Genomic DNA, 23,206 nt, shown 5'->3' on the forward strand with positions numbered 1-23,206 from the left:
AGGAAGGGGAAGGGGAAAAAACCTAGAGTTCAGAGGCATGGTTTGATTTAATTAAATTGGCGATTTTTTTTTTTAACAGAAAATCAAGCGAAAGATAGGCAGGAAATTGCCACCACCAAAGAATGCTACGAACACTGAAATTAAATCGAAAGGTAAGTTTTAAAGAATGAAAAAACCTTTAAGCTACATAGGTTGTGTAATATTGCTGTAATGTAACCCGAGTTTATTATGCATTATGTCAGCTATTATTTTGCCTGAGCAGAGCGTTGCTTCAGAGAAGGCAGGTTTAGCCGTGAACAAAAAAGGGTTGACTTTGAAGGAGCTTCTCCAGCAAACATCCCACTACAATTACAAGATTCGTAAAGGTATACCTCAATTTATGGGGGTCCCATCCAGATGAACGTGATTAGATATATATACCGATAACTTCTACATAATATTGTAATGGAACTTTAAGTTCTTATGAATTTTACGGTGTGAAGCATTTTCTGGAAACAAGAAGTTTTCCCCCAATGATGGTGGAGTGGGAGCCTCAAGTATTTAATTTTGATGCTCTAGGCAATAACTATATTTAACTATTAGCTTCCTTATTTTGATTCCTTTATTTATTAGGTTGCCTCTATTCTTATTGTCTACCTTTCTCTATGAGTCAATAGGTGCTTTGCTGGGCATTAGAGATTTATTCATTAAATACCCTGCGGAGTTAAGGTTACATCGTTATGCTGTTATTGAGAAACTGCGCGAACGCATTGATGATGAGAATAAAGTAGTTTGTGAGACACTGTATCAGCTTTTCAAGTCGGTTATCTTCCCTGGTTGTAAGGAGGTAACTCTTTCGTTCTTTGAGAATCAAATTAACAAAACTATTATGTGCTTGTCAGAAAGAAATACTTGTTATGAACATTTTTTTTCAATTGGCACCTGCAAGTTCGGTTGGGGGATCCCCCAGTTTGGCATTTTTGGAAAAGCTTATTTGCAGAAAGACATGGAAGCCTTGTTAGGGTCTTGGTAGATCTTTCCTAAACAGTTTTCCTTTATTGTCATCAATCCAAGATTCTAAATTTATTCTCTTAGATTGAAATTTCATTATTCTTTCTCAAGACTCGACATCTTTTCATTCACTTCATGTTGTGTTCTAATGTAGTTCTTTTGTTATTTGAAACCAGGAAAACCAAGGACTCTTCATTTCTTTACTGATGGGTTATATTTTCAACGCAATGACTAACTTATCCATTGATGTTCGGATGATGGCTTTCAAATTTTTTGAACTTGTTGTGGAGTTCTACCCTTCTTCATTTTTCTTGCACGCTGATAAGGTACTTTTGGTAAATATTTAGATATAGTTCATCAACTATTTTCTTACCTGTTTTTTAGTTTTTGTTTTGGAAGGTAACACATTTACTTTATAAACTGAATTTATACAAAAGCGTAGACTTTACCAAGTGGTCGGCAAAGGATCACTATAAGTGGTGGCTACGGTCATAGAAATTAGAGGTAATTACAAAATAAGTGCATAAAGATGCACAAGAGGCGGCTACATAAAATAAACAGTTTAAGCCCAATTATCAACCTTTGAATCTCTTCCCAATGACCAGAAGGAAGAGTTACTCTTCATGATTAAACAACCTTTGTTAGAACATAGTAGCTTTTGTTCACCTTCCTTAGGAAATGATGAGAATACATATTATTGACAATAGTTTGCTAGATTTCAACATTTCGTCCATAATTCAGCCCTTAAATTCATTTTTCTAGAGAACTTTGAAATTTCCCTGAATAGTCAACGGATTTGATAATGCATTGAGAACTCAGTCCACAGTTTCCTGCACAAGCTTGAACCTCTAGAAAATTGAAAATTTTGCCTCAGTGACGAACCACCGAAAGCTCTTACTTCCAGAACTGATTTATAAGTTTCTTTGAGCAACCAAAACAAGAATCATTTTTGAAGTCTTTAAAAGTTCATGCACAAGCTTAAACCTGTAGGATTAAAAAATTTGGCTCATTGACGAGAACCATTGAAAGCTCCTACTTTCAAAACTGATCTATAAATTTCTTTGAGCACCCAAAACAAGAATCATGTTTGAAATTTTTGAAAGAAAATCTAAACACCATTACTCTTGAGTGGAGATTAAGCTTGCAAGAGAGAACAATATTTTACTATCGGTAAGGAAAGGCATTATTATTACAAAACTCCCTTAAAATAAGGAATAAGAGAATATCCTGTGTCCACGATTTACATTTTTGGCATCATCACTATTTGTTGTTAGTTTTTTTTTTTTTTTTTTTTTTTTTTTTTTTTTTTTTTTTTTTTTTTTTTTTTTNAAGAGAGAACAATATTTTACTATCGGTAAGGAAAGGCATTATTATTACAAAACTCCCTTAAAATAAGGAATAAGAGAATATCCTGTGTCCACGATTTACATTTTTGGCATCATCACTATTTGTTGTTTTTTTTTTTTTTTTTTTTTTTTTTTTTTTTGGGTTTCTAATATGTGTATTGTTTTCTTCATCTTCAGATTCTCCAGAATTATGCTGAAATTCTGCAGAAGAATAAATTTTATCTACAAGATAAAGGCAAGCTCAAGCATGCTCTTACTGGGTTGGTCCAATGCTTATCATTATTGCCATGCAACAGGAGAGAAATTGGCTCAGCTAAAAATGTAATGTGTAAAGAAAACATCTCGTTTTGTTTGTTTATTCAGTTATTCTTGTTTTAAGACCTATTTTTGTTTATGATTTTTGTAATGTAACTTGATTATTTTGAGCCTTTGACCTAGAGCCTTAATTCACAATTTTATTTATTTATTTTACTTTTAGAATGTGGCAGACGAAGGGATGCTGCACGATTTTGAGCCTCTTGTGCCTACAGAATCTGCTGGTATGTGAAATGAGAGTCCAGTTGCTGAGTATTTGTGCCTGTTACATTCTCTCTCATTAATAACCATTTTGTTTCTTTCTGATACAAAACCCACTCTTCTTAAGAAAATAAACGAGCAAAAAACAAGGAGGCCCATCTTAAACAGGGGAATCAACCTCAAAACACTAAGGAGTAATCATTAAACGCCTTAAGATACAGAAAAGGAGGATAAAGTATCCTCTATGAAGCTAAAAGATAACAGAATCCTTACTATTTGACTTGTAAGATTTGGTTACTTTTTGCTTTTTAGTTTGTTGACTTATTTGGACATCTAAAAGTATTGGAAAAGGGACATATTCTGTTTCCATCTTTAGAAATGGTTGTAATGTGGTTGACTCAGCAGAATCCTTCCTGAATAGAAGAGGACAACAATAATCAAGATAGCATAATTCCTGACCTATGGAAAATGCAAGTATGCATAAAAAAAAATTAGGGTGAGAACACAAGAAACGAATAGGTATGATCAACTTCCCGTGTAGGGGAAAGTAAATCTTGTTTCTGTGCCAACTAATATTTTTTAGTATGTCATCATGCTACATAAATGAAACTTATGTTGGAGCTAGTGAGGTTTTCTGGTCATGCCTGCTTTGTTTTTCTTTCATTTTTCTTAATAAAAGTTTGGTATCTCCTTAAAAAAAGGTAGGATTCACCAAGGAATAACTACAGAGCATTGATTGTGACACATTAAGAAAATTAGCTTCTTGTTGTCATTCCTTTTAATTCTGTTTGTCAATGAACTTTAAAAATCTGACTTTTATCTCTGTTTCTTTGTTGTTTTTGTTCAGGGTCTTGTGTCATTGTTGAGAAATTAGAGGATTTGGTGCTTGTGTTATTAAATTGCTTCCAAGAGTTTATGCCAGCGGTTCATGATGTAAATCTTTTTAGTGCACACATTTATGACTGTATTCTATATGTTGTTCGAAGCATACATCTTGCTGTTCAGTACTTCCTTTATGGGAGTGAAAATGGTAAAGTGGAATCACATTCTCCTTGTGAAGGGTCTGACACACGGTTGGAGGGGAAAATTTCATCAGCATTGTTAAAGAAATTGCTTTCTGTATTTCCCCTTAATCTGTTGCACCACAGCTCAGAGAAGGTAAACTAAGATTATTATCTTTGATCCCAAATTATAACGTGTACTTGCCTTTCCTTTTATTCAAACTAACCTTTGACTCGATTCAGTACTTATAACTTTTTCTTTTTAATTATACTTTTGTGCATTTTGTTATCATTTTTTTAAGAAAGAAAGTAGGTTTTTAACTTCGAAAAATTTACAAAAGGCTTTAAACATTTAATAATAGTGTATGTAAACGGGGTTTTATAAAGAAGTTCTCTCTAACCATTAAGCCTCTTTCTACTTTTATTTGTTTATTTATTATAATTGTTTCTTTAGTTTTTTTTAGTTTATGTATTCTNCTGATACAAAACCCACTCTTCTTAAGAAAATAAACGAGCAAAAAACAAGGAGGCCCATCTTAAACAGGGGAATCAACCTCAAAACACTAAGGAGTAATCATTAAACGCCTTAAGATACAGAAAAGGAGGATAAAGTATCCTCTATGAAGCTAAAAGATAACAGAATCCTTACTATTTGACTTGTAAGATTTGGTTACTTTTTGCTTTTTAGTTTGTTGACTTATTTGGACATCTAAAAGTATTGGAAAAGGGACATATTCTGTTTCCATCTTTAGAAATGGTTGTAATGTGGTTGACTCAGCAGAATCCTTCCTGAATAGAAGAGGACAACAATAATCAAGATAGCATAATTCCTGACCTATGGAAAATGCAAGTATGCATAAAAAAAAATTAGGGTGAGAACACAAGAAACGAATAGGTATGATCAACTTCCCGTGTAGGGGAAAGTAAATCTTGTTTCTGTGCCAACTAATATTTTTTAGTATGTCATCATGCTACATAAATGAAACTTATGTTGGAGCTAGTGAGGTTTTCTGGTCATGCCTGCTTTGTTTTTCTTTCATTTTTCTTAATAAAAGTTTGGTATCTCCTTAAAAAAAGGTAGGATTCACCAAGGAATAACTACAGAGCATTGATTGTGACACATTAAGAAAATTAGCTTCTTGTTGTCATTCCTTTTAATTCTGTTTGTCAATGAACTTTAAAAATCTGACTTTTATCTCTGTTTCTTTGTTGTTTTTGTTCAGGGTCTTGTGTCATTGTTGAGAAATTAGAGGATTTGGTGCTTGTGTTATTAAATTGCTTCCAAGAGTTTATGCCAGCGGTTCATGATGTAAATCTTTTTAGTGCACACATTTATGACTGTATTCTATATGTTGTTCGAAGCATACATCTTGCTGTTCAGTACTTCCTTTATGGGAGTGAAAATGGTAAAGTGGAATCACATTCTCCTTGTGAAGGGTCTGACACACGGTTGGAGGGGAAAATTTCATCAGCATTGTTAAAGAAATTGCTTTCTGTATTTCCCCTTAATCTGTTGCACCACAGCTCAGAGAAGGTAAACTAAGATTATTATCTTTGATCCCAAATTATAACGTGTACTTGCCTTTCCTTTTATTCAAACTAACCTTTGACTCGATTCAGTACTTATAACTTTTTCTTTTTAATTATACTTTTGTGCATTTTGTTATCATTTTTTTAAGAAAGAAAGTAGGTTTTTAACTTCGAAAAATTTACAAAAGGCTTTAAACATTTAATAATAGTGTATGTAAACGGGGTTTTATAAAGAAGTTCTCTCTAACCATTAAGCCTCTTTCTACTTTTATTTGTTTATTTATTATAATTGTTTCTTTAGTTTTTTTTAGTTTATGTATTCTTTTTGTTTCCTTAAATTTACAAATATCACTTTTAAATAATAAATGTTGTAGAAAAGAAAATTTATATTTAATTTTGTCTAATAGAGTAATAGACGGCTGCTTTGACCATTTCAAATTGGGTGATTCAATTCTGTTTCTGTTTGACAGGATAACGACAGATTACTAACACTGAACATTGTCATTACAGAGATATTTTTGCATTCAAGCAAGTGTATCAAACCTCCAAATGTGATATTGGAAAGATTTCTAGAATTTATAGAAAGTGTTATGTTTGGAAAGGTAATAATTCCCGAACTTTATTTCAAGTATTTTTAGTGGAAGTTGGTTTAGTTGTATAGTTCCCGTAACTTGTTGGTTCATCTTCATCTAAATCGGGAAGGGGAAGGAGGGAGGTGTTTCGAGTATCTATTAGGGTATAAATTATGACAGCCCAAAGTTGTTTTGGTATTTCTGTTATGGATGTAGATGGATTAGTTCACATCACATTATGTCAGATATATTGTGCACTGAGATGAGGTTCACATAAGGTCACTTGACGACAATGATAGTATTTGCTGCCAACACGATCTTAGTTCATTAGTAAGCTCTTGAAGTCAAAAGTTTTAAGGCCCTAATCCTCAATTTATTGTACTAAAAAAACCATAACGGTATCCACCTTCATGAATTCTATTGGGTTTATGTATTTGGTAGTTAGGATATTTTTGAGTGAAGGTTTGTTCTTCCGATTGGTACTTTCGGGAGAGTGGTGGATCAATTCTTGGGTGAATGTTTACTTGCAGATTGTTGGTGGGACTCAATCTGGTAAAGTGGTCAGAGAGAGGCATATCCTTCCACTACTTCCTTTTATTCCTGAACTTATTGCACAAGTGGAAAATAGTTGGAGGTTCCGACTACTTCAGGTTTGATATTTGAACAAGTCTAATTCTTTTCTATTATCTATGTATCCTACATTCTGTTTGCAACTTTTTTAATGTCCGAAAAATAAGCACAAAAGCTTGAAAGCCATTTGATCTAGTAAAGTAATTACAGGGGTTTACTCATGTCTTCAAAGATTGCCACCCAGAGTCGTCATTAAAATTGGCTTGTTTGCATGTCATTGAAGAAATGCTCATTCCTGTAAGTGTGCTCAATTATTTTCCTTTAGAAACTAATGTTGATCAAAACTCACTCTTGATTTTATTTTATCAAATCACAGACAACTGAGTTTTCATGCGTGGATGCTAGTTTTCCTGAAATAGTAGAGCATCGGGTGGCATGGATTAGGGAGTTGCCTCTGTTGCTGATCCTTATTGGTGACAAATATTCTTCTTGTTCTGAGGTATTTTATTATTCCAGGCTAGTGCAAGTTTTACTTGAAAGCACATCTGTATCTTGATTCTTGTTGCTTTATCGATTCCTCCCGACCTCTTCACAAATGAAATGTTTTTATTCTGCACTTCTGTAATTCATGGTGTGGTTACTGTAGGAAACATTTGTACTGACTTTAAATTTCATATCTGCTTCTAAGTTGCATCTATATTGCAGGTTGTGTTGCGTCTTTTGCTTCATGTGGGACAATCCTCTTTCTTAGACTCTCCTCTGAAATGGGAATATGACAACACACAATTACTATTGCAAAAATTTTTCAATACGAATACTGCTGAAGGTAGGTCTCTTTTGATTTGCACTTTGGTGGAAAAAGTGGCTTAAATACATTATAATTAGGACATAATTGAGAATTTTTAAGGATTAGGACTGAATAAATTATAACTATCAAAATGCGATGACTAAGTGTGTTGTTTTAACTTATTTTTTCTATCCTTTCCCTTGTCATTCTCTTCCATTTTGCAGGAAAATGCGACGGGCCTTTTATAAAGCTTCCGAAAGAATGTCAGGAGCTCTCAATTTGTTGTCTTTATTACTTCTCTTACTTGGATCCTCTTTTATTGAAGTCTTTAGCTTCTTGCTGCCTATGTGAGTAATCATTTGTTGTTATTTCCATTATCATGGTACACGTATCTGCTTCAACAATTGTTTTTCTTTTTACAATCATTTTGCTTGATGTTCATAGGTCCTGAGTTGCATCCAGAAATAGTATTTCGAATTATAGAGGTTCTTCATTCAGCCTATAAAGTTGGACACATTCCTATTGCAGACTACATTAGTTTCTGTGCTACGCTGCTCTCTTGTTCTAAAGTCTCCCAAGGTATCACTCCCAACATCTTAAGCTATTTCTCAAGAAACTTATTAAACACAGATTGACTCCAGCAATTAATTCCCTGTTTGATAACTATTTTGGTTTTTTGTTCTGTCTTTGAAAATTTAGTCACTTTAGTCACTGTGTTCGTATGTATGCAGCCGGTCTTCTTGATCTGAAGAAGTTTTAAATGTTTTTTTTTTGGACAGGAAATGAAAATGTTGAAGCTGAAAGCAATAAGGTCTCGAATCACAAGACTTTAAAGTCGGTCAGTAAATTAATCTATTCGTGCTTGTCAGAAATTGGTGACAATTCCCTCGTTAGGAAGACACTGGAGAAAGTAATGTAGTCGATTAGGACTTGTGCTCTGTCTTTACCCCTTTTTTCTTTCTTATTGGGGGCTGTGTAATGTGTATTAATATTATTTTTATTCAATCCATTTATTAGGTGGGTTTTGATGTTACTAGTTTATTAATTAATTAAAATTTCAATTTAGTTTCTTTATCTTTATCCCATTTTTAAATTTAGTTCATATGTTTTTTAAGATTTATTTGAAATATTTAAATTTAGTTTGTAAGTAATGTTTTTTTGGGTCAAATTCATGAAGTATTAACATCCTTTGCTTTTTTTTTTTTTTTCTTTTCCCTTTTCTTTTTTTTAATGTACTGTTAAGGGTTTTTTTTAAAACAAAATCTGTAGAGTGAAGCCATAATCTGAAACATAGCGTTAACACAATAGAACTAAATTTGCGATTTAACTAAACTTTTTTTTTTCGTATAACGTGCGAAATTAGATGACTAAAATAAAATTTCGAAATGAAAAACAAACAAATATGAAAAAAGGATTTACTTTTAATTAGGAATACAGATATGATATTGACTTGACTTCAACAACTTAGGAATACAGCTGATAGTTTTAAATTTCCAAGAAAAACCTGCTTCATGTCCAAGCTATCTACTAGAGTTAGTCAAGTTTCTCTTGAGAAGGAACAAAATATAGAACATTTATCCACATCAATGGCAAAAGATGCCCTGTAGTTCTGTACCTTTCAAATCTTTAAAATGGGAGAACAAATAAAAGAAATAATAGGTTTTGAGTTGCCATCAACTTTGAGATACAAACCATGAACCAAAGAAAGTAGAATAATATTGATACTTAAGAGTACAAAGCTTGAGTAGAACATCCGGTCAAAAGACAATAATCCTTTGAAACCCCATAAACAATAGGAGCGACAAATTTGGGTAGCATTCACAACAAAATTGCTTATAACTTTTCGAAGCTAAAACCAACGACTAGGGCAACAAGAATACTGGCATGGGATTTGAACATGGTCAGCGACTAGAGCCCGTACAGAAATTCCTTTAATAGCAATTAATATGAAACTTCAAGTAAATCTGTTCAAAATTATCGCACCCTGTAGGAACATCAACCAACCAGATCAGTATAACTAAGAAACTATTCGATATGTCATGGATGATAATAATAATAATAATGAACGATATGTAACCAAATTTATTCTCAGAAATTAGAATGATAATTCATCATGTAACTTCCAACCGCCGGCATCATCAAAATTTAAGCAAATCTCATGACAAAAGTAACAGGCTTTGGGTCCAAAGGACAACCACGAGCCGCACTATTTTCAATCAACAATCCCCCTTATTGTTTTGTATGAGCCAAATTGGCGCACAAATTTCAAATAGAACAGGATAAAAGTGATTAAATCGGTTATCGGGTCATTAAGGCCTCTGATGAAAGTCCTCTTTACCAAGTAACAATAATGGAGAAGACTCGAACCATACTAAACAGGAGTGGAGCCCCTTCATATATAGAGAAATTAAGACTCTAACGTTCTCCCTAATCCTCCAAAATTTTGGAGTTAAAAGGTTCAACATGTAAAATGTTACTGGCTAAGACTTGTGTATTTACACAGAGGGCATCCCCACGCTGCCATTCACTCCTAAAGCGGGACAAATCGTAGAAATCTAGCAAAAACAATACAGTTAGATTAATTGTTTCCTACATTTTAGGGGAATTAAGAGCTGGAAAAGAATTTGGAAAACAATGTCCTTTTTTCACATCTTATGTAAATAAAGACATTTTCAATATGGGGTTAAGTAAAGATATATTTTCAGCTGAAACCAAGCATAAATCAACTAACTCATAAGAGGAACAATTGGCAAAAACAAGTTAAGAAAGCATACTTGAATTTGCTAAGATTCAGACGATGTAATTTGGCAATCAATGGTGGCCATCTTCCTCATCCATCTCCTCAAGAATTACATATTTGGCATCAACATTTGTTGACTGTGAGCTTACCACGTTATCTTCACTAGATTTCTTCTGTAGCTTTTGGTATCTAATGAGTAATTGGAAATAAAACATGAATTAGCACAAGAAGCGCCCATAACCAAATATTTTACTTGGTTAGATGCAAATTTATAAACTACTGCTATTCTGTGTCCCAATCCTCCAAGTCTCTAATTCCAAGTAATATATTCCCTTTCTAATTGTGTGGTTTATGATATTGTAACTATTCAATTTTAAACAATATTTATTCTAAAATACTAGTTGATTACATTCCACATCTTTACATCCAGAAAATTCAATAGTAAACAATCATATCATACTTGAAGGATGATTATTAACAAAAATATTAGACTAACTATCAGGCATGCTAATCAAGCAGACAAGCACTAATATTTAATCTTAGAATGAGTAGATTTTCAAGAGATGTCATGTTTATAAAAATGACAACTTACTTGTACCAATTGAACAAGCTGACACCAATCATTATTATGATGAGACCAATTCCTTTGAGCCAGGTAAATTTATCATGGAAGTAAAATACTGCAACCTGAAAATGCAAAATGCAATGTTAAATTAGAAGTTAGACAGGTAAATTTATCGTGGAAGTAAAATACTAGAACCTGAAAATGCAATAAGACGCAATATTAAATTAGAAGATGCCAGGGATTAATAGTCCCCCTGAGATGAAGGATTGAACAGTACTCTTGTAGTTGAAAATTTGAATCTCAGTACTTCGCACTTCAAAACTTCTTTTCCCCCTTCTTTATATATGTGTATATATATATATATTTTTTTTTTTGCAGAAGAAATGCTTTCATTAAAAGGGGAAAAAAACCAAATGTGAAAGGGAAGACGAGATGTCTTCCCACCTCAATGTCACCCTTCTAAAACATTTTGAATGTTGTTGCCGTAGCACAGAAGGAAAGACAGTAACTTGACAAGTTCATTTCCTTGTAGTGGGATGCTGGTGAAACCAGAACCTAGAGTCAACTTAATTAAAATTACTGCTATTGCAATGAAACGAGCATCTCAGAGCCAGCAATACAAATAGAACGAAAAAAGGAAGGCCAGCCTACCTTTCAAGCATACTTAAGTGATTCTAGTGAGCAAAGATGCATGCAGAAATCGGCAGATTTATCCTCAAGTAAGGCAGTGCCAAATTCAGATTTGAGATTGAAAATGAAATGATTTACTATGTTATGCTATATATATAGCACACTATCTCAATTTTTCTTCCATTAGACAGTTAGCGCACTACAAAACTCTAAATGAGCAAGCCCAAAACAACTTATGATAAGTCAAGACAACTCAAAAGAAATGCTTCAAGAGAAATAGTTACAAATTACTACTTTGAGATGAGATACTAGACCACTATGAAACAAAATTGAAGGGCCCTACATCTTGATTAGGGAGCATAATGAAAACAGTCAAAAGATCTCATACCAATATAGTTACAGCCTCCTTTACAACACCAGCAACTGTAACCGTGACAGCACTAGTAACAGAGACAAGGATATATTCTGTTAATACCTGCCAAAAGGATAGTATAATTGTTCAAATAGAGAAGCTAACAAAAGATTTGAGCACCAAATAGTTGGGACAAAACTCGAGACAGCACTTTATAAAGATCCCAGAAAATAAATGCCCTATAGACTACATCTACTGTGCAGTTTATAGAAATCAATCCTCTTCCAGCAAAACTGTGCTTATTGTACAGTGAAGGAAATATTCGAATAGGTTACTACCATACAGAAGGCAAGTGCTCCACCAAAAAGCATCAGCAAGAAACTCCGAGTAACATGCCAGATACTATTGAAATATCCATTACTGGTAAATTCTTCCCACGGATCTAAACCAAGGGATAGCATCAAAGTCACAATGGCCATCACTGGTGTCACGTAGCTCATCAGGGTAAAAGGATTTTTCAACCCTGATATGAATGGAACCATGTTGTTAGACAATATTTAACAGCACCACTTTGGTACGAATAAAATTGAAATCTAAACGAAACATCTAAGAATTTCCAAAAGAACCCAACGTCAAAATAAAATGAACTAGTAGAAAGAAAATGGATTGACTCATAGTAATTCATCGATCCTGATGTGTCAACTATTTCATTCGATGAAACAAAATAAAACATATTTTTTTAATAGGGAACAACATGAAACATATTATCTACAAAGGCTGAAAGTTTGGGGATAAAACTCAAGATTCCAAGAACAAATTGATTATTTTGTCCATGAAACCTTGCAGAAATGTCCACGGATACAGAACCAAAAGAAATCCAAGAACTAAAATCTAAGCGGCACATAAAAACACTTACCATATGCTTCTCGCTTCATATCCAGTTGGGCAATAAATGCATCATACAGGGGGGAAGTGTCAAGATCCAAGCCAACAATAAAAAAGCAAGAATCAATTCAAATAGTTGCACGTAAGAAAAAATTTCTGATAGCATAAAACAGTATCATACGTGGAAAAAGGAATGCAAAAAAGGAAATTCATACCTGAAGAAGAATTTGCGTCATGGACCACCTGAAGCCAGACATAACAGAAGCAACCATAACAAAAATGAAACCCCAGAATTCAAATTCTGTCTCCTTTGCAACTGCCATAGACATAACCAGATAAGGAAGAATGACAGGGCATAAATACATATTAAACTTAATATAGAGATTTAATGAGTAATGAATGCTTAAAAGATGCTAGGACAAATAATAATAATAATAATAAATGAAAAAAATAGAGCCAATAGAAACAATTCACTTGCTCCTAATTATTTCACTTCTAACTCCAATCTTCCTCGAATATGTGCCTTAGGTAAACCCACTTTAGTTCTAAAACACTAGTCCTAACCACCATGGATGGCTAGTGGTAAAAAGGGTTGGGATGCATTTGGGAGACTTTGGGAGCAAGGACTCAAATCCTATGGAATCCTGCAACCGTATGTTGTAAGGCACTGCAGTTTATCCCATGAGTAGCTAAGGAGGGAGACAATCATAATTGGCCCAAATACTCGTACTATAAAAAAATAAAACAAACAAAAAAGCCCAGTCCTTCCTAAGTAAGGGTGGTGATATGGGTGCAAGTTGGAACTTGCTTGGAACCAGCTGACCAACTCGGTTCAATTGGTTTGACCATCGATGGCCATTTATATAATCAAGAATTACACAATTGAAATTCTAAAATTCACGATTATTATCTAGGAGTAAAAGAAATACTGGATACCTGTTAATAAAATTCCAACAGATATAATCAAGATGATGCCAGAAAGTCTAAAGCTAGGAGTTTCCAACCTGACAAGAAATTCATGCTAAATGAATAAATCATCAAGAGAGAAAATGAGACGACGGAATATTTTAAATTTTAACATTTGATATCAATAAGCAATCTCCAAGCATTATATTGAAAGCCTATTACTTGGGGCCAAATACGATAATTTTCTTCGTGTCATACTCAATTAATTAAATCACAAAAAAGGAAAAAAAAAAAAAAAAATTATCACGGCAATCATAAAAATAATCAACCATAAGAGAAATCTCTCTTCTCATATTTGATTGTAGGCCTTTTGTTTGATTCCTCCTAGATCCTGATTCTAAACGCCTTAAGGTTGTTCTCCTTTTTTTTTTAATATATATTTTTCTTCATTTCTTATTAAAGAATATATATATATATATATATATTTTTTTTTTTGTAAAAGAATCATAAGAATATCACTCGAGACTAAATAATCAATAAATTTCATTCTCAATATTCAGCGATAACTCATATTCAATACACACAGCCAAAGAATCCCCAGGAAGGTAGGAACGTCGTTGAAATCATATGCAGTTGTTAAAAATTATGCTCAAATGTCATACAGCGTCAGAAAAGCACAATACTTCCAAAATGTATGAGGTACGAGAAGATTGGATGCAACTAGATATAGTTATCTACGTAAAGGCATGCAAAAGAAACTACGTTATACAATTTAGTCGTAGAACTCACCTGAAAGCAAAAGCAAACAGGAGTAGAAATATAGGAGAACCGGATTTACACTGTCAATCAAAAAGAGAGAGAATCAGTATTATGAAGCATAAAGCAGACTGTATTTACAACATAGACAGTTCTTGACTCAATAAATAAGCATGAAGAAAAGTTATCCAACCATGGTAGCAAATGTGACTGATATCGAGACAAGGGATGCATTGCTTAGATTAACATCCAAGGCTGTTCCAAGAGCCGTTGGGACAACTGTGAAAGGCAAAGTCCATCTGTGGCATTAGTTGATAGAAAAGTTAATTTACAAATGATAGAAAAGTTGACATCCTACGGGCTCAACAAATGTAAATAAACTCTAATGAATAAAGGTAAACACCATCCATGAAATTTCAGAATAATGACAAAAAAAAAAAAAAAAAAAAAAAAAAAAAAAAAAAAAAAAAAAAAAAAAAAAAAAAAAAAAAAAAAAAAANTTTGTATTTTGTAATTTGTATTTTTTTGGAGGAAGCTTTTTCGAGAGAAATTAAAACGTAACTGGCTTCACAATTCATCAATGAAGAAGATGCTATTCTTATACGTAAATCATAGAGAACTTATCCATCGTTCTTTACTTCATAACGCAATGTATGTATAAGAAAAGCAACCTTATCATTATACATTAGTGTGAAAATATCAATTGAAGTGCCTATACCAGCATCATGAAAAGGTTAAATACAGGCCATTAGTCTCAAGATTACCTTTCATGAAGTAATCCCTCCATGTCATAGTAACAGAAGGATGGAATCGACTAGACCAAATCCATGTAATCAAATTGGATATAACAGCTTGCATTGTAAAATGAACAGTATTCATGAGCAATGGAGCCGGGAACCTGCCCAAATGATCTCCTAATAAAGATTTATTATATCTGCACAAACCAGGAGAAATCCAGTTTAATTGAGCATTCTAAATAAATATTAGATTACAACTTTAATTATTGATTATTTGAATAAGGAACTTACAAAGTCAAAAGAAGGCTAAAAGTATACCAGACAAGAACATAGAATAATGTCTTGAGCACATGGGAATTGGATAGAGGATTCTTTGCATCTAGCCGCGGAGAATTATATTTATCACTGTGAATATCATTGTGAAAGGATTCACAGTCATCGCCATTAATATTCCCCCCAGGTTCGTTCTCAATACTAAAAGGTTCATATTTCTCACTTTCATTTCCCTCAATGTGAACAGGAAAGTGGGCCTCAGTCTCCCCGCCTATAGATTGCATATTTGTCTGCTGACACTTTATATATCAGTTTATCTCCTCTCAAAATGACAGTTTATACAAGTTGACCCAGTTGAAGTGAAGGCAATTTGAGACCAGTATGCTGCACACTTGAATCTGCATAAATCAATGGGGTATTCACTGGGACAGTACCCTTTTCGTCATACCACCGTGAGGAAAATGGCCCTCTATGACAACCCACCTACTTCTTGACTACCTGTCTCAATTGAATCAACCCATGTGTTTAAGCTTTTCTGTATCCAAAGTATTTGCCGTCATCTCCTTTACCAATTTAGAACCACCTATGTTCTCTAACACAATCATTGACGGATGAAAATGAGTAAACAGAGAGCAGGAACTTCATTCATCACAAATCATAGCAAGTGGAACATTTCGTGTGAAATTCAATTAGCACTGGAATTGAAAATAAAGCTGAATCGGGACAAAACTTGGAAAGTCATAAAAACGTGCAGTTTTCTTTTCATATGATATTGCCAAGACGGGCCTTCGTTCAGTGATTTGTAATTATACACCCCCAACCCGGTTATTATTCAGATCAATTAAAGAACCTCTCCTTGATCTCCTTGCAATGCCTTGCCGTCTCTCTACTATAACCTTGTTATTTTTTAATACAATTGTCTCTTATCCCAACCGAATTTTTTAAATACATAGTACCCAATTTTCGTGGAACTTCCCAATCATAAAAGTTAGGAAAATAGAAAGAAAAAAACAAAACACATTCATAATTTATGAACTTTTCTGCTAAAAATTATTACGCGTTACAGCCAGCAAGGAATAATAACACAGGTACAAGTCTCTACAACTTTCTTCCAGCCTCCAATAATTCTTACGAGAAGCAGCATAAGCTAAACTAAGGTAGCTAATGTAGTTACACTTAAATATTAGGATTTTGGCATCAGCAGGTGACACGACAAGTGACGTCGTTAAAGAGCTATTCTAAATGAGGCGCGTGAATACTGCGCGCCACCAACAGCAACATGTGCAACATGGAGGAAAACGAGAGAGCATAGTTCTATAACTATCATTGAAACTTGCTACTTCAAAATGATCAAATAAACACGCAACTAATTAACAGAACGAACAGAATCAACAAGATGAACCAACGATAAGGATGAGCACAAACCAGAACGAGGAAGACAAAAGCTCAAGTTGAATCAAAGGAACAGAAAAGCCTAAAGAATCAATCAAATAATTCAAATCATATAAATAGACAAAGCATCGTAAGAAGATATGTAGTATGACGGGATTCTGCAATACTCGAAATGTGAGACGTATCGAAACAACTGACCTGAGAAGAATCCGAGGAAGTAGTAGAAGAAATTAGCAGGAATACGCAGATGAAATGCAGGAACCGGGAAGAGGAAAACGAAAGAGAAGAGATCTGAATCTAGATGTCTTGCAAATGGCGTTTGCAGGTGTTGGAATCAGAACGTCTGTTTTCTAATGTTAGATGAGGGTGGTGAATTGTAAACGAATTCAATATACTTTACTTAATTCTCTTATTTATTATTCCAATTGAAATGCGCGCCCGTACGGTTGAGGCCGTGTGGTGGTTACTTGGGTGCAGGCCCAGCGGCAAAGGTTAGAGAACAATGGACCGGACCTTAGCGCCGGCGCGGGCCACTGCTGCTGGCCATTAATTAAATTCCAAGATAATTAAAAATCTATAATTAGAAAAATTAAGAAAATAATTAAAAATCTATAATTAGAATTTAAATCCAATTTTAAAAATGTAAAAATTTATTATAAAAATTTGTTATTTAGATGAGACCATAATTTTATTTTATTTTCCTAATTATTTCACCTTGAATTTTGAAATCAACAACAAAATTATATCTGAATTTTATTTTTATATATTTAAAAATATTAGCAATAATTTCAATTTTCCATTTTTTTTTATAAAAAAAAAAATGATATTTTCGTAAGGACAGGTGGAATTTAATTTCACAAATTTACGTTGGCGCACAGAGAATCTTTCTTAACATACACGGCTGCTGGTTTTCGCCATGGTCGCTTTCCTTTTTGGATCGCATTCGTATTTCTGAGATCTCCCTCGCGCGCGCCTGTATTTCTCAATCACTTCTAAGACTTTTATCTTAAAAGTCCCTACCAATCGCAAATCAAATTCACCGAGAAGCTGGAATTTCGAGCCGTCGTTGATTCCTGAGAATTTCCAATATTCTCTACTGGAGCTGGGAAAACAATGACAGCAATTGCAGTTCACGGGTTCGCTCAGTGCATCACTTGCCATGCTTGGAGTCCTGATCACTCTAGTAATTAACCTTTCTCTTTTTGCTCGCTTTCTTTATTTAATCGTTCTGTTTTCTGAGGGTGAAATGGAATGGAAATGTCGAGTTTCTGTAATTTGTTTGTCCTCAGTTCAGGAAAAAGTTGAACCAAAATACTTAGACGTGGATTTTATATATTGAGATCGCGTATCTATGTTTCCTGAGCTATCAAAGAGAGGGCAATGATATCAATTCAGCTGAGCGATCTAGATTTAGTTTGCTTTATTGATGAATGATGGGAAGAACGCCAGGATAGGTTACTTGGGCTCAACCTCCACCCTGTTGAAAATACGATAACCCATACGTCTTATGGGGTAGGATACATGCTAATTATGCTGTTGACTAGCTTCACGAGATCTGTTTACTGATCTGATCATTCTGGGAATAACCAATATGTCTTATGGGGTAGGATACATGCTAAAATTCATGGAGAAATGGGCTGTTATCGAATCGGCTGCTAAGTTTTTCAGGTCACCCGGGGGACATTCGTTTGTTACTTTGTTACTTCAATGCTCTCCATTGTCTAATAATCAAAAGGACGATTTTATTCAATTGTTGTTTAGATTCATCATCTGACTGTGCTTATGCTAATGTTCTTGATATGTTTTATAGTGGTTGCATTTTGTCCCAACAACAATGAAGTTCACATTTATAAATCAGTACAAGACAACTGGGAGAGAATACATGTTCTTCAAAAGGTATCTTTTAACTTTACTGTTTCCATTTATAATTTATGAGAAAATATGAAACCTAAGGTCACTGCATTTATCTATTCATGATCGATGTTTTTTGTTTTCATTCCAATCTTTTGAGTTAGGTTAAGTGAAATCTTTCTAATGAAGGCATGTTGTTAATGTCTATTAATTTATCTACTTTGTCTGTGTCAGCACGATCAAATTATCTCTGGGATAGACTGGAGTGTGAAGTCAAACAGAATTGTGACTGCATCACATGATCGAAATTCGTAAGTGTTATCTCATATTCTTGTTTTTTTTGGTCCAGTTATTTGTACGTTCACTGGTTTCTTATCTTTTCACTTTTTTTCACTCCAGTTATCACCCCTTCCTTCCCCCAGCCTCTTCTGGCCTCTCTCAGATAATATTTTGGGAATTTTATTTATTTATATGTTCCACATTGGCCTACCAATCTCTTTTCTTTCTAGATATGTTTGGAACCTTGAAGGATCAGAATGGGTACCAACTCTTGTCATTCTTAGACTAAACCGTGCTGCACTTTGTGTTCAGTGGAGTCCAAAAGGTAGTGCAAAATGTCCTACCCTGCTCTTGCTCATCACTTATGTTATCCACATCATCCTTAAATTTCTACGTTTTGCATTATCCATCTTACCCCTAGAAAACAAGTTTGCTGTTGGAAGTGGGGCAAAAACTGTTTGCATATGCTACTATGAACAAGAGAACAATTGGTATGGCTCTTTCTCACTTTTTGTTCAAGTCATCGTGTCTATTGCCTTTATTTTACACGAAGATGGAAACTCTGCTAGATGATGAATTTATTGCTAATATTTCTTATCTGTAATCTTTTTGTTTCTTTGGCTTTGTAATCAATGCTTTAGTTTATTTTTGAATCATAATTAATTCTTATCAGAAATGAAACAACTCTTTATCATTGCTTCACCTAGTATGCTTACGCATTAGTTTTCCATATTTAACATGATCATGGTTTACCTTCCACAGGTGGGTCAGTAAACTTCTCAGGAAAAGGCATGATTCTTCTGTGACAAATGTCGCTTGGCATCCCAATAATGTTTGTTTTACCCTTCTTTCCACCGTTTCATATGAATTTATATGGACAAATTTTTTGATCTTTTTAGAAGATTTCCAGTTATATCTTAGTGCTTGCTTGTCACTTTGTTTTTCTGAGCAAAATTATGGCTGTGTTTTTCGGTTATGAATTTTCCCTTATATTTTATTCACAGCTTCTTCTTGCAACAACCTCAACGGATGGAAAATGTCGAATATTTTCCACCTTCATTAAAGGTGTTGACACAAAGTATGTAGAGAGTAGTTTAGACTGCAGTCTTCTCATGAAATATTATAGGATTGATTTAGAAGTTACTGATGCTTGATTGAAATTTCACAGGGATTCAAAAGCCGGCGCATTTTCAGATTCAAAATTCGGAGAGGTTTAATATTCAGACTTTTAATTTGCAGTGAACAAAATTTCTTGTGCTTGGAAGAGTAGAATGCTTAAATTTTTTTTTATAAAATAACTAAAAGTGTTTTTGGATTGTCATCTTTTGATTCAAATTTAAATGATTTGAATTTCTCCCTTTGGAAAAGACATGGTTCAGTATTTTTGTCCACAGTTGCTCTCTACTTTGACGAGCAAAGTAGTTCCTATTATTTATGAGCAATTTCTTTTGGTGAATTAGTTAATTGTTCAGCTCGATCTCTCATTCTCTTGGGCATTTGGCGTGAAGTGGTCACCAAGTGGCAAAACCTTAGCTTATGCAGGTTAGAAGTACCTCCTCTCTGCAAATTATTTACAGAGACAACTTTATAAGTTACAACTACAGCATATGGAATAGCAACAAGTTTGAATTTACAGAGACAAGTTTGAATTGTCTAATACATTTGCTTCTTATAGTCATACTGCCTTCCTTATAAATTGGGTAAGTTTTTTTCCATAAACATCATGGATAATACATCCATTTTGTAAATTTCAATCATCAATGAAATCGTCTCTTGTAAAAAAAAAAAAAAAAAATTCATTGGTTAGCTTCCTATAACTTGTACATAACAATTGTAACTATGAAATTTCCCCCATTATTTTAGTTACCTTTTGTTTGGGGCGTTGAAAACAATTTATAGGATTCAACTAGAGTCTCATTTTTTATGCTCTTGTTTAGATGGTGGTTTATTTGTACGCTACTGAAGTTTCTTTTTTTTTTTTTTTTTTTTTTTTTTTTTTTTTTTTTTTTTTTTTTTTTTTTTTTTTTTTTTTTTTTTTTTTTTTTTTTTTTTTTNAATTTAAATGCTGAAGGTCACAATTCGATGATTTACTTTGTTGATGAAATTGGTCCTTCCCCTCTAGCCCAGAATGTTGCACTTCGAGATTTGCCTCTTCGTGATGTGGGTCAGCATCCATTTTTCTTTACTCTTTGAGTATTTCTTATAATTATTTAAATACAATGTACTATTTCGCTTTCTAATCTTGAAGGTTTTTTGGATCAATATAACACTCTTTCAGATACTATTTGTTAGTGAGAGAATGGTTATAGGTGTAGGATTCGATTGCAATCCTATGGTTTTTGCTGCTGATGAAAGAGGGATCTGGTGAGCTAAGCTTTAAATAGATTGTGTTATCTTTAAGATATTATAATATTTTAAGGAATATGTAAAGTGATTTATCTGCTTTCCTTCCCCTCACCACAACTAGGAGCTTTATAAGATTTCTTGGTGAAAGGAAAACAGCTTCAGCTTCAAAATATGGATCCCAGGTATTGCATCCATTTAACTTTGTCGGTTAACAATTATTTTACAACTTAAGCTGGAAACAGAATGCATTGTCTACTGGCTGAATGCTTAGTAATTTTATACATCTTTTTAGTTAGGTCTGCAGATGGCCTGATCTAAATGGGTCGTTGCCTGTTCAGTTGTTCCACCCTGTCTGAATTCTCAGGTCCCAGTACTCCATACTGGGCTTGACGGGCTGCAAGTATATGGACTTAGCTTGACTTTGAATATTGGTTTCCCTGTCATTTTTAATAATATACATAAATTTGAAAATTTGAAAATAGAGTATCAAATGAAAACAATGATTTAGAAAAAAGTGTCTAGAAAAACAAACAAAAATAATAAATATTTGAAAAGAAAAAAAAGATTATTTAAATAAAGATCAATACAAAGGCTAGTGCCCTTTGCCAGTTGGTTTAACTTTCATGGCTATTTTCCACATCTTGTTTATCAACTAATAGACTTTGCCACTTGGTTTAACTAGCAAGCTGAATTTGTGAAACGCCTTTTTTTCTCAATCAGTTTTCAGAAGCATTTGGGAAGTTATATGGTCAACCGAGGCAAGGTGTTGACAATGAATCAGTTGAATCTTCAAGATTGCGCGGAATTGTCCACGAGAATTGCATAAAGTATGTAGTTATTGAATATATTTTCTGTAGCTTCTACTTGGTTGATTTTGTGAATTACTTTGATTTCCGGGAGGATGCCCCATATCCACTTAATTATTTGCTTATCCAGAGAGCCATTTGTAATCTGAGCGAATTAGCAAAAAGTGGGTATGGACATGGGGTGGCCTTCACATTGTTAAATGTGCATGACGTAATGATTTGTTTTTGAACTGTAGTTGTATTGTGCCTCTTAGAGAGCGAAGGGTTTCCACTATAAAGAGATTCAGCACTTCAGGTTTGTTAAAAGGAAGAGATATTGAACAAATCTTAGTCCTTCATTTTTATTTATGAACAAGATCTGTTGTGTGTCCTTAAGTTCTGAAGCCTTCATTTTCATGTCTCGAAAATGATCGAAACTTACGAGAAGGCTGGTTTTAATGGAAGCTATTTGCCCTGACCTTACAGGCTTGGATGGAAAAGTTGCTATTTGGGACTTGGAGGGCCAGGCTGATCTATCTCAATACTTGTGAACCTTGATTCAGTAACTTTCTCACTACCATGTAAAGAATCTTGCTCTCGGCAGAGTCAACATGCCTTGTATATCATAGCAGCTGTGAGGAACTGATTGCTTTTTCTTCTTGTAGCAGACAAGCGAGTTTGATTTTGTGTATGTATGCATTTTCAGCTAAAATTTTGCTCTTAGAGATTTCATACACATCATTGGAGTTCAATCCCTCTCATTTAGGTCTCAATTTATGTTCAGACTATTGGTTTTACATCTTCTATAATGTTCTGTCTCTCGAAATACTTCGTGTCGTTTCATATTCTGTGCCGTTTGTGTTTGATATGAAAATATCAAAATTAAACTCGGCATGAACACAGACTATACTGCAAAGAGTTGTAGTACTTGTTATTGTTCAAATTGTGGGTACCAAATGAAGAAAGACAAGATTATAACTTGTAAGTTGTAACTGCGCTTGTTTACAAAATTTTGGTAGGGAGAAAATATTTATTTTACCAAAAATATAAATGAAATATATATTTTTTTTTTCTTTTTCTTTTTTTAATCTTTCAAGAATATCTTCATATTATTCAGCTAAAATATTGTTTAAAAAAAAAAAAAAAAACATACATTTTAAACTTAAATTTTTTTAATTTAGTAGCATTTTTTTTATTAATCATTGAGAGCAAGTTGATAGGATACCTATTTTTTTAGTGAAATATTTATCCAATTTATATATTATTCAATTTTAAAAAAAAAACATTGTTTTTTGTTTTATTTTTCTCTTCCCTCTTCTCTCCCTCTCCTCCCACTATTTTAAAATTTTGAAATTTGTGAGATAATTTTTTAAATTAAATTTATGATTTAACCATAA

At 33.6% G+C, this 23,206-nt stretch overlaps 3 protein-coding genes across 7 annotated transcripts in view; 2 read left to right on the forward strand and 1 right to left on the reverse strand.

Annotated features, from left to right (window-relative positions):
• The window catches only part of LOC111793904, a 9,286-nt gene extending 941 nt beyond the window's left edge, over window positions 1-8,345 (forward strand). For both annotated transcript variants that reach the window (XM_023675973.1, XM_023675974.1), the window contains exons 3-17: window positions 80-152; window positions 243-365; window positions 657-826; window positions 1,167-1,316; window positions 2,514-2,657; window positions 2,815-2,875; window positions 3,700-4,010; window positions 5,854-5,985; window positions 6,486-6,605; window positions 6,736-6,822; window positions 6,902-7,024; window positions 7,231-7,351; window positions 7,537-7,659; window positions 7,757-7,891; window positions 8,092-8,345. In XM_023675973.1, coding sequence (XP_023531741.1) covers window positions 80-152; window positions 243-365; window positions 657-826; window positions 1,167-1,316; window positions 2,514-2,657; window positions 2,815-2,875; window positions 3,700-4,010; window positions 5,854-5,985; window positions 6,486-6,605; window positions 6,736-6,822; window positions 6,902-7,024; window positions 7,231-7,351; window positions 7,537-7,659; window positions 7,757-7,891; window positions 8,092-8,231 — 2,013 coding nt within the window. In that variant the 3' untranslated portion in view covers window positions 8,232-8,345. The remainder of the gene's footprint in view (window positions 1-79; window positions 153-242; window positions 366-656; window positions 827-1,166; window positions 1,317-2,513; window positions 2,658-2,814; window positions 2,876-3,699; window positions 4,011-5,853; window positions 5,986-6,485; window positions 6,606-6,735; window positions 6,823-6,901; window positions 7,025-7,230; window positions 7,352-7,536; window positions 7,660-7,756; window positions 7,892-8,091) is intronic.
• Window positions 8,346-8,885: 540 nt separating this feature from the next.
• Window positions 8,886-16,919, reverse strand: LOC111793953 (probable sugar phosphate/phosphate translocator At1g06470). Of its 4 annotated transcripts, none has more exons than XM_023676041.1 (13): window positions 16,747-16,919; window positions 15,175-15,654; window positions 14,911-15,080; window positions 14,340-14,425; window positions 14,180-14,229; window positions 13,421-13,488; window positions 12,700-12,800; window positions 12,516-12,528; window positions 11,938-12,122; window positions 11,636-11,722; window positions 10,645-10,739; window positions 10,087-10,241; window positions 8,886-9,296 (listed from the first exon to the last, which is right to left on the reverse strand). In XM_023676041.1, exons 2-12 carry the CDS (start codon window positions 15,438-15,440, stop codon window positions 10,124-10,126), a joined length of 1,239 nt encoding a protein of 412 aa, XP_023531809.1. In that variant the 5' UTR covers window positions 15,441-15,654; window positions 16,747-16,919; the 3' UTR covers window positions 8,886-9,296; window positions 10,087-10,123. The 4 variants fall into 4 exon arrangements, with proteins under 4 accessions (XP_023531809.1, XP_023531807.1, XP_023531806.1 ...); XM_023676039.1 differs by having other exon boundaries at window positions 15,175-15,739; XM_023676038.1 differs by having other exon boundaries at window positions 15,175-15,748.
• Window positions 16,920-17,427: 508 nt separating this feature from the next.
• LOC111794076 (actin-related protein 2/3 complex subunit 1A-like) lies at window positions 17,428-22,635 on the forward strand. The gene is made up of 15 exons (XM_023676205.1): window positions 17,428-17,731; window positions 18,359-18,444; window positions 18,634-18,710; window positions 18,909-19,003; window positions 19,100-19,169; window positions 19,441-19,510; window positions 19,683-19,756; window positions 19,847-19,889; window positions 20,139-20,220; window positions 20,750-20,838; window positions 20,957-21,042; window positions 21,146-21,206; window positions 21,745-21,851; window positions 22,067-22,125; window positions 22,296-22,635. The coding sequence occupies exons 1-15, from the start codon at window positions 17,662-17,664 to the stop codon at window positions 22,358-22,360; spliced, it is 1,134 nt and encodes a 377-aa protein (XP_023531973.1). The 5' UTR covers window positions 17,428-17,661; the 3' UTR covers window positions 22,361-22,635.
• The last annotated feature ends 571 nt before the right edge of the window (window positions 22,636-23,206 follow it).

This window comes from Cucurbita pepo, chromosome LG04 (assembly GCF_002806865.2).
Source record: "Cucurbita pepo subsp. pepo cultivar mu-cu-16 chromosome LG04, ASM280686v2, whole genome shotgun sequence".
NCBI lineage: Eukaryota > Viridiplantae > Streptophyta > Magnoliopsida > Cucurbitales > Cucurbitaceae > Cucurbita > Cucurbita pepo.

Excerpts from the sequence above, each read along its gene's own strand:
- LOC111793953 (XM_023676041.1), bottom strand. The coding sequence starts at position 15,440 with ATGCAATCTATAGGCGGGGAGACTGAGGCCCACTTTCCTGTTCACATT. Across the intron at positions 15,081-15,174 it reads TTTAGCCTTCTTTTGACTTT|ATATAATAAATCTTTATTAG; the intron begins GTAAGTTCCTTA and ends TGGTTTGTGCAG. Across the intron at positions 10,740-11,635 it reads AGGAGGCTGTAACTATATTG|GTTGCAGTATTTTACTTCCA; the intron begins GTATGAGATCTT and ends TTGCATTTTCAG.
- LOC111794076 (XM_023676205.1), top strand. The coding sequence starts at position 17,662 with ATGACAGCAATTGCAGTTCACGGGTTCGCTCAGTGCATCACTTGCCAT. Across the intron at positions 18,445-18,633 it reads GAATACATGTTCTTCAAAAG|CACGATCAAATTATCTCTGG; the intron begins GTATCTTTTAAC and ends TGTCTGTGTCAG. Across the intron at positions 19,170-19,440 it reads TATGAACAAGAGAACAATTG|GTGGGTCAGTAAACTTCTCA; the intron begins GTATGGCTCTTT and ends TACCTTCCACAG.